At 44.8% G+C, this 16,579-nt stretch overlaps 1 protein-coding gene across 1 annotated transcript in view; it reads left to right on the forward strand.

Moving 5' to 3' along the window:
* VSTM4 (V-set and transmembrane domain containing 4) overlaps positions 1–16,579 on the forward strand; it is an 89,901-nt gene that overhangs the window by 37,545 nt on the left and 35,777 nt on the right. The window contains exon 5 of the mRNA XM_039478102.2: positions 8,757–8,790. Coding sequence (XP_039334036.1) covers positions 8,757–8,790 — 34 coding nt within the window. The remainder of the gene's footprint in view (positions 1–8,756; positions 8,791–16,579) is intronic.

Below are 16,579 nucleotides of genomic sequence, written 5' to 3' on the forward strand. Positions count from 1 at the left end.
TAAAACCCTTAACACAGGCTCCAGCGAATGTCCCGCTTTTATGTTGACATATGGCTCTAATTATACACAATAATTGTCACTATTAGCTCAAAGTCATGGAGCTTGGAAGTGTTATATTCAGTGGTCATGGCTTGAGGGGCTACTCCAACAGTGACTCTGTGCAGCATTAGCACGCGGGTGTGGGCAGGGCTAAGGGACAATGAGGGAAGTGATGTATCCAGAGATGAGTACCCATGGGACAGTTTCCATCCTAGACCTCAAGGGACAAGGGGAGGGGATGTTCCTGGAATGGACCACGCAATGGCTGCAGCTTTGGGAAAGGTGTGACCAACAGGGGCCTGCAGAGAGGGACTTAGCCCCTGACAAACCAGGAGGCAGCTAGGAGGGATCCAGGATGGTACATCCTCAGCCCCTCTTCCCTCCCCACTGAGATCTCCTGCTGCTACTGCTCTTGCTGCCACCCACCAGACGCCAGGGGGCCAGGAGCAGGAAGGTGCCTCCAGGGCTAAGCAGGGTGGACAAAGGTGGACTGGGGTCTAGAGGACAGTGGAGAACTCCAGCACGCTCAGCAATCGACCTTCCAGTGGAGGCTGTAGCCTGGATGTCTTTCCTCTGGAGCCTGTGCCCTCCCACCAGCCTCTGCGTGTGTCTCTGTGTTGTCTTTCAAAGCCAGTTCCAGGGCCTTTCCCTGCAACACCCACCTGCCTCATCAGTGGCAACGCAGCTTTTCTCCTGTGCTTATCCCTGAGTACTCTTGTGAGCTTGTGGCATGTTGCACATGTGCCTTGGCATCGGCCCCCCTTCCGGAGGATGGTGTGTGAGGCAGGGACCATGCATTCAATTCATTTTCCTTGGAATTTGGCTCAGGACAGATGCTCAGCACATGGTGGACAAATGGGTTGTTGATTTTCCACCTGCCTTACTCCCAACTGTGGGAGTGTGGAAGCCACATCGGCAGTTTCCAGGCTGGGTATGCTCTGAGAGCACTTCTGCCTGGACTCAGGGGCATGACCAAGAGTCTACATGGGCTTCAGGGTCAGGGAAACGAAGCAAGGCCAAGAAGGGCAGACTGGGACATGTGGGAGCACCTGGCATCCTCCTCCAGGCTCCACAGAGAGGCTTCAGAGAATGGGGATCCCAGCTGCCTTATCCCCACTGGAGAGGGCCTCAGATGGTCTTGTGTGCACCTGTGCACAGTGCCTGAAAGCCCTCCCCAAACCCCAGCTGTCCAAAGCTTTGTCTGAGCATCGGCTGTGTGCCAGGCACCTCATGTGGCCCCTCCATGTGCTTATGTGACGCTGGATGAGAGCCGCACCACTCTCACCTGACGGACAGCACAGCTGAGGAGCTGAGAAGGTCCTGAAACCAGGGAGTGGTAGAGCGGAGTCAAGCCCCAGCCTCCCAACTGCTGGGGTGTGGAAGCCACATAGGCGGTTTCCAGCCTGGGTTCCCAAGCCTCCCATGTTTCTGTTCAAGAAAACCTTGGCCATCAGGGAGCTGTCCTTGCCAAGGGAATCTCCGGATGCAACCCCCAGTGGGACCTTGAGATAAACACAGGCCATCCCAGAAGCCAGGAGGCCGCAGGCCAGCCCCTCGTTACTCTCAGCCTTGCTCACCCCAAGCCTGGCACTGTTTTGCCTCTAAGGGCACCCAACATTCACGTGAGCTGGAGCTGATTGCCGCATACGTTGCTTGCCAAGCACAGACATGCTTTCCGCTTCCCTCCCGAGCTGCGAGTCTCCGTCCTTACTCTTTATTGTGCCCACAGTGCCAGGAACCTCATCCCAGGACCTTGACAGCACTGAGTCACCCTGGAAAATACCAGTCCTGGTGGTTTCTCAGTCACACTGGTTTCCAAAAGCCTTTGCTTCTTTGCGGATTAGCCCTGACCTGCTGCCTCAGAGTCGCTCCAGCAATCCAACCTTCTGTGTCTGAGCTTTTAAAAGTGCAGATTTTTAATGCACAAACTCGAACTAGATAGGAAAGAGGAGTGGCCTGGCTTCTTTCTCTGTACTCATCAGTGTGAGCTGTGACACTGCTTGGTTTGCACAGATTGTGCCAGAACTGGAGACAGAACCTCCCAACGCTTGTTAAGCACCCATGCCTCCCCTGTCCTGGGCACACTCTGCTTTCCTGTGAGGATGAAGCTAAGGGCCTGTGGCCATTCCTTCCAGAGATGCAAGAAAAGGGAGCTGGGGGTTGCGTCCCACCCACAACTAGAGTTGGGTGGAGAGGAGGCCTTTAAGCACAGAATGGGGTGGCTGTGGATGAAGAGGAGCTGAGGATGGCCTGGGGACATTGGAGAGGAGGAAGGGCTCACTCACTTGGAGTCAGATTCTTGGACAGCTGGAGTGAGATCCCTCCAGTCCTTCAGTGGGTGGGGTGTTGGATTGTTCAGCTAGCTCTCTTGTCAGGCCCCCTGAGTGCCCATCTTTCCTTTGTAGGAGTTGGTAAGCCCCCCTGGAGTGCTGGACTTGAGGCCTAGATTCAAGCTCCCTTATTTACAAAGTGGGTCTTTGGAACTCCCAACTCTCCACACTCTAACTTTCGAATGAGGGTTCCTCTTACCTCTTGGGGATGTGGGAGATACTTTTACCATCTGGGTGGCTGCTCATCCTGGCAGAGAGGTGATCTGACCATTTTCTTTAGTAGTCAGATTCAAAAAGGTAAAAAGAAGCAAGTAAAATTAATTTTAATATTTGTTATTTAACCCACCATATCCAGAATATCATTTCAACAGTATCAATAAATAAAGATGATAAATGAGATAAGTGATTTTTTTTTATGCTAAGGTGTAGCTTCATCGTCCTGTGTGATCTCACACCTACAGCATGTCTTATTTTGGACTCATCACACATTTCCGGACTTGACAGCTACCTAGACTCATAGCTGCCATGTGGGACTACAGGACTCTGGACAGACAGCTGTGCATGCTGGTCCTTTGCATGGAAGGAATGTGGCCTCTAAGTGGCATTTCATGCCAAAGGGGCAGGAGGTGGAGGACTTGCTTCTCCTTTTCAGCTTCCCATTTGGTGATAGAGGTGGTCCTGTTTTTATAACTGTTGGCCTGGAAGGTTTTCCAGGCAGGACTGGTTCCTGGAGGGGGCTGGGCTCTGGGGCCTGGTATGGTGGAACACAGAGCTGTGTGTAGTAAGGGGCACACCCTGGTCCTTTCTCTCCCACTGGGGAAATGCAGGCAGGGGCTGTGGATTGAACCCCGAATGAGGAAGGTGCTTTTGCAGGCTGCACGGCCCCCGCCTGTGCTGGGCTGCAGGAGTTGGGGAGAGTACTCTGGCCCTTCACTCTGAATATGCTCCTGGGTGCTTACTGTGCCCGAAGTACTGTGACCTCTTGCAATGCTGGGGTGGCCACAATCCTTGTCTCAAGTGCAGACACTTGATGGTTAGAGCAGAAACATCTGTGGATCTTATCACAGGGGCCTGTGCAAAGCCTGGAGGTCAGAAGACGTGGTCAGGGCATAGGGGTAAGGTGGGGAGACATCAACCAGGCCTTGGAGGTCCCGACACTATTACAGGGCCTGATAAGATGGGGAAGAGGGTGCCTCCACCCCAAATCACCCAGCATGGGGTGGCAGTGGTGATAGGGGGAAGACAAAGCCTTCAGGCTGGACATGACACCTAGGAGGTTTGGCATGGGGTGAGACTGTGAGCAGCGTGGTCTTAGCTGAAAAAGAGAAGAAAGGGTGAGGGTGGTAGGGAGTGGCTCAGGGCCTGCTGCTTCTTATCAAGAGAGGTTGCAAAAATAAGCCTTCCTTTTAGAGATTTCAAAGTCCTAACAACCCTAAAATCACCATTAGAGAAGAACATATCCTGAGTGTTCACCTCTGTGCAAGATGGTTGCATGAAGCCAGAGCCTCTAGGTCAAGTGCCTGGGTGCCAGGCCACAGCTCACGGAGTGTATTGGCTCCGTGATGCAACCCTTTATCAGCTGCTTCTCTTCCTGATCTCCCTCACTTTCCAGTGGGTTTCCTAGGATTGCCTCCCACATAAACTCTTGACATTTGAATCTTTTTTCTTATGATTTCTGTTTCTTAACACATTTAGGTTGATAGCACTAATTATGCTATGCATATTTAAGGGTGACTCTGGGTGAAGTCTATTTCTCAGGTGCCTGTAAACCTCATCTTTGACGCCCAGAATCACTTTTGGTCCTATGGGCAGTCCCTTTAATGGGACCATCAGCCCTACATACACCCCGCCGAGACCTCAGAATGGTACCTGTACCTGGCATGTACAGGGGTGTGTCTTCTGTACCCTAGCACTGTGTGTCCTCACCAGGCTCCTGGCCCTTCTTAGTCAGCTCCCTGCTTCCAAGGAACAGTGCAGCTGCTCTGCTGTCCCCTGCATTCCTGATCTCCAGGCTGCTCACCTTGCTACACCTGGACTGGACTTGCCAAAACGCCGGTCAGCTCATGGGATTCTCTTGGGTCGTAGTCCCAGCTCTGCTTGGCTACAGCTGTGGCACAGTGGTCTGGCCATTTCTTCTGTGAGACTCTGTTTCTCCACCTGCAGGAGCCCTGACTCCAGCTGCCTAGAGTCTGCGAATCGCGCAGAGTACAGTCAGCTCTCCCTCCCCGTAGGTTCTGCACCGAAGATTCAACGAAACTCGGAAAGAAAATATTTGATGAAAAAACAAAAATAACAATACAAAAGTACAAATAATACTGATGAAAAAGACAGTTTACATAGCATTTACTTTGTATTATGTGTTATAAGTAATCTAGGGATGATTAAAAGTATACAGGAGGATGTGTGTAGGTTATATGGAAATACAACTCCATTTTATGTAAGAGTCTTGAGCTTGTTCAGATTTTGGTATCCTTGGGAGGTTCTGGAATCAATGCCCCAAAGATATGAGGGATGACTCTAGTTCAGGTGTCCCCAGACTACGGCTTGCAGGCCGCATGCGGCCCCCTGAGGCCATTTATCTGGCCCCCCGCCGCTGCATTTCAGGAAGGGGCACCTCTTTCATTGGTGGTGAGTGAGAGGAGCACAGTATGTGGCGGCCCTCCAACGGTCTGAGGGACAGTGAACTGGCCCCCTGTGTAAAAAGTTTGGGGACTCCTGCTCTAGTTACAAGAGGGCTCCAGAGTTAGGCTGCCCAACTTTGGCGCTTCCCAGGTGTATTAGATTGCTAAGGTCACCACAGCAAAGTACCACAGACTGGGTGCCTTTAACAACAAAAATGTATTGTTGCACAGTTCTGAAGGCCAGAAGTCTTGAGATCAAGATGTCAGCGGGATTCATTTCTCCTGAACCCTCTCTCTGGGCTTAAGAGACTGCTGCTCTCCCTGTGTCTTCACATGGTCTTCCCTCTGTGCCTGTCTTTGTTGTAATCTTTACTTTTGAGGACACTAGTCAAATTAGAGTAGGGCTCATCCTAATGGGCTCATTTTAACTTAATTACCTCTTTAAAGACTCTATCTCCAAATGCAGTCACATTCTGAAATACTGGGGATTAGGCTTCAGTAAGTCTCAGTGGAGGAGACATAATTCAGCCCGTAACACCACCTGTGTGACCTTGGACAAGTTTATTAACCTCTCTGTGCTTCAATGTCCTCCCCTGTAAAATAGTAGTAATGACAAGGCTACTGTGAAGATTAAATTAGGATACAAAGTTGTGGTCTTCAAAGTTTTTTGCTATGCACTCAATCTTTATTTTTTTTGTTGGCATTTAAACTTATTCATCACCAATGTAAATTGTTGCAAAAGATGTAATTTTCATCTTTGATATCTAAAAATGAAATGATTATATCCATCTTTCTTTTACATCTAAATGTCTTGAATTTAATGACTGTCTTCATTTACTTAAAGCCATCATGAGAAAAAAAGACCTACCCAAACAAACTTTAGCTGTTAGAAATTTTGTTTGCTCCTTCTCCTTGACTTTTATCTTCAACACACTTCCCCACAAAATTTCATCCCATTGTAACACATCTTTTATTTTGAAGGTTCTTTATTGATTACCCTATTATACTTAATCTGTAAGATAATAATGTGTGTACAAATTTAAACTAATACTTTTTAAATTTCCGCATTTCACAAGTGTCTAAGTGTTGAAATATTTTTAGATTGAATTATGAATATTGAACAATTAGTAAACTTTGGAGAATTATTATAAAATTATTCAAAATGACAAACATATCATACATTTAGATATATATTTAACAATGTTAAGAAGCAAAATTTACTGGGAATGCATTTTTATTGAAATTAATTTTAATTTTTACCTCATATACACTTGTGTGATTTTTTTTTTAGGGATACAATTCACCAATTTTGTTAATAGATGTTAGCTCTGAAATACTTGAGTATAAAGAGAGTGTGAATGAATGAGTGAAATTTTCTTATACTCCTCAGTTTTTAGAACTGCTTCGAAGGTATATGTCAAAAAGTCACATCATGATTTATCATCCAAAATGATTTTTAATACTCTACCAGATGACAACTGGCTTAGGTCATTATTCAATCCTGGTTGAAAGCAAAGTAGTATTAGAAACATCCCCCTCTTGAGAAAGATTTAGTTGCCTAGTCAATAATTCACTTTCTTTTCTTTTCTTTTCTTTTTTTTTTTTAAGACGGAGTTTCGCTCTTGTTACCCAGGCTGGATGCAATGGCGCGATCTCGGCTCACCGCAACCTCCGCCTCCTGGGTTCAGGCAATTCTCCTGCCTCAGCCTCCTGAGTAGCTGGGATTACAGGCACGCGCCACCATGCCCAGCTAATTTTTTGTATTTTTGGTAGAGACGGGGTTTCATCATGTTGATCAGGATGGTCTTGATCTATTAACCTCGTGATCCACCTGCCTCAGCCTCCCAAAGTGCTGGGATTACAGGCTTGAACCACCGCGCCCGGCCAATAATTCACTTTCTTGACACAAATATTCGTATTTCCCATCAATTCTTGTTTGTCGCCCCATTTGTGTTTCCCTCTGGGACAGGTCTCCAGGATGGGTGTGCTTTGATTTTATGAATAGAAAAGGGTGATGTTAAAAGCGGGGAGGGGAAAGGAATACAGCCAGACCTCAGGCGTGTTCTAAGAGAATACATTCTTGTGAAAGAATACCATGGGAGGTGAGGACGTGGAAGCTGATTCCTTAAAACTGTTTTTCTGAAAAGTACCCAGGGGTATGCAAACCCTAGACTGAAGACCACTGATCCATTTAGTAAGCTTAGAATAGTGTCAGGGACACATGAAATGTTCAATAAATACTAACTATGGTTGTTATTATTGTTACATCTAAAGATTATTTAGTATACCATAGGTGCTCAGTAACTGGAATGCAGAAAAAGGTTAGCTATTAATAGGATGTTGAACCAGATGAACCTGTACAGCTCCCTTTGAAACTGAGATTCTCTCATCTCACTCTGGAACCTGTATAACAGATCACCCCATATATAATAGCTTAAAGCAGGCGTCCTCAAACTATGGCCCGCGGGCCGCATGCAGCCCCCTGAGGCCATTTATCCAGCTCCACGCCGCACTTCGGGAAGGGGCACCTCTTTCATTGGTGGTCAGTGAGAGGAGCACAGTATGTGGCGGCCCTCCAGCGGTCTGAGGGACAGTGAACTGGCCCCCTGTGTAAAACGTTTGGGGACGCCTGGCTTAAAGCGACTATTATTTGCTCTCAATTCCACAGGTTGCCAATTTGGGCCAGGCTCAGCTGAGCATTGCTTCCGCTGGTCTCAGCTGCAGTCTTTCATGCAGCTGCAGTCTCTGGGTGCATCACCTGGGACCTGGTTGCTTTGGGCCTGGGCTGCAATAGCTGGTGTCTGCTCCATGTAGTCTCATCTTCCAGTAGGCTAGCCAAGGTTCCTCATACGGTAGTAGAAGAGTTCCCTGCAACAAGAGAGTGGGCAAACCCCATAGCACAGATGTCTTTCACACCTCTGCTTGTGACACATCGGCTAATGTTCTCTTGACCAAAGCAAGTTCATGTGACCAAGCCCAGAGTCAGTATGGGAGGGGATACACATGGGTGTGGACAGATGCAAGGAGGTGTGATTCACTGGGTCCACTGATGTAGCAATGTACCACACAATGCAAGGGTCCCCCTGCTTATTTCAGCTTTACTTCTATTTGAAGTAAACTCAACTGGGAAACTCAGAGTGGACACTTGCTGGGTTATGTGCCTAGATGTTCTTACTTTTCCACTGAAGCCAGAATCATTTGGTTTTCCTCAAAGAGACCCACTGTAGAAGTAGGTTTTGCTCTAAGACTGTTTTCCCAAGGGCCTCTTTTTAGTCCTGGAAGAGCATTAGTCAAACCCATTTTACAACAAGGAGCTTCTAAATGGACAGGTTGTTCCATCTGGCCTTAAGAGGGCCATTTCTTATGACTCAGAGCTTAGAGCTTAGAGCTTATGACGCAGAGCTTAGAGCTTAGAGCTTAAGGGTGGGTGACTCTATTACTTCAGGACCCCAACTCAACTTGTCTTGGCCCAAAATGAATATTTTGGGTTTTGTACCCAGGAAGTCTGGAGTGTATGGCTTAATGCCTGGCTAGCTCCACAGCTGGAACATATTAAGTCACTGTGGTGTCCATGTGATGGCTCTGCTGTGCTCCTCCATAGAGAAGTATGCAAGCCTTGAGAGTTGGCTGGTATAGCACTAATATCTGAACTTCTTCTGAAATGCTTCTTCTTCTGAAATGCTTCCTGTATTTCCTGGTAATTGCTGGAACATATATATCTGAAGTAGCATTGGTTTACTATCTTCTATTATTTTTCTTTTCACAGTGAGACATTATTTGGTGAAATGCCCTCAGAACAGGTAAGAATATTTTCTTCCTTTTTTTGAATGAAACTCTTTGCCATTTAACTTTCTTTTGATATTACCAATAAATTGATTAAATTTGTATTTCTACCTAAAGGCCTGCATATCTGTCCACAAATATGCCTACAAATATGTATTCTGCGTGCATTTGCATGTTTCCAGGTTCTACAGTCTGGTTGTCACCCCAAGGGATCCAGAGAGCACATAGCTTTTGCTGGCCCAGCAGGCTTGCTGGAGGAGGCTTTGTGTGTGGTTCTGCAGAGCTGCTCCCCAGTTTAGGAAGGGGCTCATACCTGGTCTGAACCAGTTTGATACATTTTGACCACAGACACCCCTAATTATCTTCACCAATGCTGACTTATTGTATGCCCTACTTTTAGCTGGTTAGACATACCTTAAAGGTAACATAATACTTATAAGAGATATTGCTAATCAAAGTGTTTAAAAATGTGGAACTTCTGATCCAGACGAGATGGCATAGGTCTGTTTCTTCCTTCTCTTCTCTGCTAAGTAAAGCTATAAACCTTGGAAATAACATGAAAGACAACCAAATGAAGACTTTGAAAGGTGGTGAAAAGAGGTAAACTGGTTCGGGATCCCAGGACTGGAGGAGTAACACAGCTGTAATACATCTTGTGTTTTCCCATCCAACAGCAGAAGGTCACCCAGACCTGCTTTTTTCCTACTCCAGTCTAGCAACAGAAAACATTCAGGGAAGATCATTCCTTTCCTGGATTGAAGGGGAGTTCCTCTGAAAATGACAAGTGAGCTCAGCATCAGCTACAAAAAGGATGTATCAGGAGCTCCTCCCACAATAAGCACCAGAGGAAGAACTCACTTTTTCTTCCAGGCTGAGACTCCCTTTCTCAACCAGGTGACACCAAGTCTTCAAGGAGGAGCCAGCAAGAGGCACCTGGACACAAAAGTGGCCCAGCAAGGAAGCTTCTTCATCTCCATGGACGTGAGGCTTCTCTCCCCTAATGAAAACCATCCAGATTCCAAATCTGAGGAAACTCCCTCTGCCCTCTCTGGCAGCCCCAGCAGGGCCCAGTGGCACCATGTAAATCAAACAGACCAAAATAATACTGTAAAGGCTCTGAAAATGAAAACGCCATTGGAACTATAACCCATAGAAGCAGACCAGGATTACACGATAAACCTGGGTGACTGCCTACAAAAATACGAGATTTAAATAAGACCTGGAACCTTCTAACAGGATATTATTAAAAAAATCACCCATCATTTTAAAAACCACAAAAATCACAACTTGAATGAGGAGAGGTAATTGATCAGATCAACACTGAGATGAATCAGGTACTGGAATTATCTGACAAAGATTTTAAAGCAGTATTTTTTTTTTTTTTTGAGACAGTTATGATGATGCTGGAGTGCAATGATCAGGCTGGAGTGCAATGGTGTGATCTTGGTTCACTGCAACCTCTGTCTCCTGGGTTCGAGCAGTTCTCCTGCCTCAGCCTCCCAAGTAGCTGGGATTATGGGCACCTGCCACCACACCCAACTATTATTATTATTATTTTTTTGTAGTTTTAGTAGAGACGGGGTTTCACCATGTTGGCCAGGCTGATCTCAAACTCCTGATTTCAGCCTCTCAAAGTGCTGGGATTACAGGTGTGAGCCACTGTGCCCAGCCTTAAAACAGTTTATATGAAAAAAAGATTCAATGATCAATTCAAATTCTCTTAAAACAACTGACAAAACAGAACATCTCAGCCAATAAAGAGAAGTTGTTTTTTAAAAAATACAAACAAATGGAAATTATAGCACTAAAAAGTACAAAAACAGAAATGAAAAATTCACTGGTTGGGCTCAGTAGTACAGTGGAGATGTCAGTGGATAGTTTGTGAAGTGGAGGAGGATAGATCAACAGCATTTATCTAATCTGAACAACAGAGAGAAAATAGACTAAAAACAAGCAAAAAATGAATAGACCTCAAGGACCTACAGGACAAAAGATCCAACATTCTATCCTCAGAGTTCCAGAAGGAGAGGATAAACAGAGTAGGTATAAAAAAGTATTAGAAGACCTCATGGCTGAAAATGCCGCAAACTTGGCAAAAGACAAAGCTCTATAGGTTTAAGAAACTGAGTACATGCCAAACATGATAACCTCAATAAAATCCACTTAAAAACACATAATTGAACAGAAAACAAATTTGAATGACAGTTCATTTCTGCTCTGAATCCATGAAGGGCAGAAAGAAGTGGCACATTTTCAAATACTGAAATAAAAGAATTGTCAACCCCCAATTTTTATATCCATCAAAACTATTCTCCAGGAATGAAAGGAAAATAAAGACATTCTCAGAAGAAGGAAAGCTAAAAGAAGTTGCCACTAGCAGACCTACTTTAAAATAATGACTAAAATACAATCTTGAAATAGAAAAAAAATTTGGAGCCTTAGGAAGGAAGAGGCAATAATGGAAAGAGCAGAAATAAGAGTACATATGGTAGACTGTTCTTTCCATGAATAGTTATGAGTTTTAAAAATCACATTTGAGGATTTAAATAAAAATTACAAACTGTCTGATGCTCAGGACAACACTGTTTAAAAGTGAGTCAGGTAAAAAGACCTAAATAGAAGTCAGAAGTCCATTCAAAGCAATGGAATGTTGGTGCAGGTAGACTGTGTGAAGTTGCATATTTATACTGTAATGCCCAAAGCAATCACTAAAATAAATTTTCAAAAACAATATATTCAGAATCACTATAGATAGATCTTAAAATATATGCAAGTAACATAAAGAAACAGAGGAATGAGAACTACAGGAAATAACCGGAAAACAAACAATAATATGATAGCTTTAATCACTGAAATACTATTTATTTTAAATGTAAATTGTCTAAATGCATCAGTCAAATCACAGAGACTGGCAGAGTGGATTAGAAAAATGACCTAACTGTACGCTTTTTATAGGAAATTCACTTTATACACAGTGACATAAGTAGATTGAAAGTAAAATGATGGAGAAAGATATAGCACACAAAGAATAAAATAAATCAGCTGTGAATATACTATAGCTGATAAAATGGACTTCAGAGCACAAAACCTTACTAGAGGTGAAGAGGGACATTAGATGATAAAGGATCGATCCATCAGAAAGACAAGTTTCCACATGAGTACACATCAAACAACAGAACCACAAAATTTAAACAGCAAAAACTGAAAGAGCTGAGAGAAGAAATAGGTAAATCTGTAGTTTTAGTTAGGGCCTTTAATTCCTCCCCTTCAGCAACTGATAAGCTTGCTGTAGATAGAAAATTAGCATGGATGTTGATGATCTAAATAACACAATCTACCAATGGTGCTCAATTGAGACAGATCAAACACTCTAACCAACACTAAAAAGCCACATTTTTTTTAAGCCTCCATGAGACATTCATCAAAATAGATCATATCCTGAGCAAAAAGAAAACCTCAACAAATTTAAAATAATTGAAATCATAGAGAATGTGTTCTCTGAGCCTAGTGAAATCAGACTAGAAATTCATAACAAAATGGTGGCAGGAAAATCTCCAAATGTGGAATTTAACAGCTTTTTGTTGAAAGTGACAAGCTGATTTTAGATTATATATATACATTTGAAAAATAACAAAGTTTGAGGACTTACAGTTCTTCTGTCCAAAACTTATTCTAATGCTAGGCTAATGGAGACACTGAAGTATTGGCATAAAGTATATAGATAAAGATATAAAGAGAGTCCAGAAATAAATCCTTATATTTATGGCCAACTGAATTTTGACAGAGATGGCAGGACAGTTCTAAAGGGAGAGCTTAGTTCTTTTGAGGGACAGTGCTGGGACACGTGGGTATCCATGTATAGAAAAATGAACTGAGACCCTTGCTTCACATTGCCTCCAAAACTAACTAAAAATGGATCTTAAACCTAAATGTAAAAGCTAAAATTACAACATTTCTAAAAGAAAAGAGGAGAAAATCTTTGTGACCTTGGTTTGGGCAATGTGACAGTAAACACAGGATTCATAAATGAAAGAATTGATGTAATTAAAAACCTTTGCATTTCTAAAGACACCGTTAAGAAAGCGAAAAGATAAATAAGCCCCATACTTGCAAATCAGATAAACCAATAAAGAATTTGTTCCCAAAATACATAAAGACCTCTCACAACTCAGTAATGATGTGACAGAAAACACAATTAAAAATAGGCATGAAAGATTTGAATAGATATTTTTCTAAAGAAGATATCCAAATGGCAAGCAAGTACGTGAAAGATATTCAGTATCATTACTCATTAGGGAAGTGCGAATTAAAACCACAATGTGGTATCACTATAACACCACTACAATGGCTATAATCCAAAAGACAATGCCAAGTTCTGGCAAGAATGTATAGAAATTGGGTCTTTGTACATTGCTGGTGGGAATATAAAATGATTCCACCACTTGGGAAAACAATTTGGTGGTTTGTGAAAACATTAAAGTTACCCTGTGACCCAGCAGTTCCGCTCGTAGGACTCTATCCAAGAGAAGTGAAAGCCTATGTCTCACAAAAACATGTATACATTGTTCATAGCTGCTGTGTTCATGATAACCAGAAACCAGGGACAATCTAGATATATCCATCAACTCGTGAATGAGAAAACAAAATTAATATATCCACCCAGTGAGGTATCACTTAGTAATAAAAAGGAATTCTGTGGGTATGGACCAAAGCATGGATGAGCCCCAACAATACTAAGTGGAAAAAGCCAGGTGCAAAAAATTACATATCGTATGATTCCATTCTTATTAAATGTCTAGGAAAGGTAAATTTATGGAGACAGAAAGTGGGTTTGTGGTTTCCTAGAGCTGAGGATGGGAGTGGGGATTAACTATAAATATACAAGGTGGAACCTTTGGGGGTGATAGAAGTGTTTTAAAATTGTTTTGTAATGATGCATAAATCTAAAAGCTATTGAATTGTACACTTAGGATCAGTACATTTTATAGCACATCAACTATGCCTCAATAAAACAATTTGTGTCTTTTTAAAAGTATATGTCCCCCATGAAGCCCCGAAGACCAGGGTGATTCTGGCATTTCAGACTTGGGTAATGGCTGGAGATGGTTAGAGCTGTGAAGGATCAGCCCACCAGCGTGCTCAGGATTTGCTTTCTGTGATGTTTATATCTGGCCTTTTGTGTCTAGCAAGCAGCCTCTGGTGACTGGGGCCCCTCTTCTTTCCCTTACAGTTGCCCCATTCTGAGCTGGGGCTGACTGAGGCTGGAAGGAGAGCAAGGATGCCATCCCACCCTGGTGGACATTAGAGTTTGATCTCCCCTCAGCCCTGGGATAACTGAGGTCAGGATGACCACAGAATCTTGTTCAAAGGCTGCCTTCTTCTCTGCCAGCCAGGCTGCGCACTGTCAGGTTGATTGGGTGTCTGAGTGGCAGTTCTCCCTATGAGCAGTCTCCTGTTGGGTCAACCCACAGATTTGCCTCTAGAAAGCCTGCATTTACTCTGCCTTCATCCCAGGACCCTGTTGGGGCCAAGGCTTGACCCATAAACCTGGTAGTCAGCTCCTGGCCAACTTTGTGTTCATTTTCCCAATTAGAACCTCATGCCTGTTTGACTTAGTGCACCCCAGATTGGCTGTCACAGTGCCTGGCTAGTGAACTGGTCAATTATTGCCTTCATACCTGGCTTTGGCCTGAATTGTGCTCTGTCTCTGCAGCCCAGGCAGTTCCTCCTGTCCCTGTTGTGCCAGGAACTCCCAGGTCCCAGCATCCTCATCTGTCTGCCTGCTCTGTGCTGCTGTCATGGGCAAACAGGGCCCTGAAGCTGTGATCAGGACAAATGCCCTTTCCTGACTTCTGACCACTTCCTCCTAAGAGGGGACAGGCAGAAAGCACAGGGTCAGGGCAAGATATCTGGTTTGGAAAAGCTCAGGCAGGGGAAGGGAAGGGCCTCCGGAAGAGGCCCGTGTGCTGGCTGTGAGGCTGCGGTCACTGAACGAGGGGCCTTGCCAAGTGACCAGGGCAGAACCTGGAGACTCAAGGGAATTCCATGACTTGCTAAGAAGAGTTCAAATGGAAGGAAAATAAATATATTGTCCCCAAGGTTGGAAGTTGCCATCTTCTGGGAGGGGTGGCCCTGAGCTTCAGGAGTGGGAGACTGTTCCTTTCCCAAGGCGGACCGCTCTGAGGAAGCAGAGCCGAGAGCTGGACCTAAGCAGCGTCTCAGGGATCTATGAGGTTAAATGTGCCCGCGCGGTGGCTCAAGCCTGTAATCCCAGCACTTTGGGAGGCCGAGGCGGGTGGATCACGAGGTCAAGAGATCGAGACCATCCTGGTCAACATGGTGAAACCCCGTTTCTACTAAAAATACAAAAATTAGCTGGGCATGGTAGTGTGTGCCTGTAATCCCAGCTACTCAGGAGGCTGAGGCAGGAGAATTGCCTGAACCCAGGAGGCGGAGGTTGCGGTGAGCTGAGATTGTGCCATTGCACTCCAGCCTGGGTAACAAGAGCGAAACTCTGCCTAAAAAAAAAAAAAAAAAAAAAAAAAAAAAATTTACCCTTCCCGGGGAGGACAGCCTTGAGAGCAGCTCAGCTGGAGGATACAAAATTGCTCCAAAAATGCCTGGAAACTCAGAGTAAAAATGAAATACCCCCATTTGCCCAGAGCTGTGATGCCGTCCTCTCTGCAATGCCTCTCCACTGGGTTCAGATGCTTTCCCTCCTGCAGGGCAAGCTAAAGAAAGTGGTGGAGAGGACTGAAGGGGCACCACAAAGGCAATTTTCAGCCAGATGTCTGCCGGCCTTTTGCTTTACCTCTTCTTATGGGGTCGAGACAATAAAGTACTTTTCAATGAGGGAAGTTACAGTGCAGCAATGAATGGTACAGAAAGCAAGCCAATGGAAGGAAAAGCAACAAGGTATAGTTGCAGAAGCTGAGGAAGGCCGCAGAGACATTGCAGCCCCTTGACTTTGAGAGGTCCAATTCAAATGCAAATTTCACCAAAATGAACAAGCTTTACTGTGATCAGTTGTAGGGTCAGATCAATCAGCTCTTGCAGGAGCTTTTCTGGGACATGTGTCAGAGTCAAGTCCTTCTCCTCCTGAGTGAACATTCAGTTTCAGAGAACACCAGGACTCTAAAGAGACTTATGCTGTGCCCCAGCCATTTCTCATTGTTGCTTGCTTGGGTTTTAACCCACATGCATGCTTGTGCCCTCCCTCTGCCCACGTTCACCTGAGTAAGCAAGGTGGTGAGGATGGGGGCAGTAGACACATGGATGGGTCTCCCTGGCCACTTCCCTCCCACATCCCCACGGTCATTACTGCCTTGTTATGTCCCTACCCCACCCCAGCACTCAGGCCCAGTGTCCTTCTTCTGCAGCCCTCCAGACAGGGATGGGAATGGGCAGGGCAGGCCTGTGAGATAGGGGTGGTTCCTTGTATAAAGAACATGTACCTGGATTCTAACAGTTTCAGTGTCAGGTCAAGTTATGCCTCTTGGTGGCTTTGTGACCTTGGGCCACTTACTCAAACTTTCTGGGAATGTTTTATCCTCCACAGACAGGTATAGACTTGCCTGTGGTCACTGTTGCTAAGGGTCTCCATAAGAATTTGATGAGAGAACAATGGTCGTGGACTCGTGCAGCCCAGCTCTCTATGGATTTATTTCTCATCCTCAGAAAAACTCTGCAAGGCACAATTGGTTTCCCCAGACTAAGGGTATGGATAAAACTGCCAACGATTAGACCAATGAGTAGCCCTCTCTAATTTACGAACCTTCTGAATCCAAGTGATATGGTTTGGATGTT

The sequence above is a fragment of the Saimiri boliviensis genome, chromosome 12, assembly GCF_048565385.1.
Source record: "Saimiri boliviensis isolate mSaiBol1 chromosome 12, mSaiBol1.pri, whole genome shotgun sequence".
NCBI classification, from domain to species: domain Eukaryota; kingdom Metazoa; phylum Chordata; class Mammalia; order Primates; family Cebidae; genus Saimiri; species Saimiri boliviensis.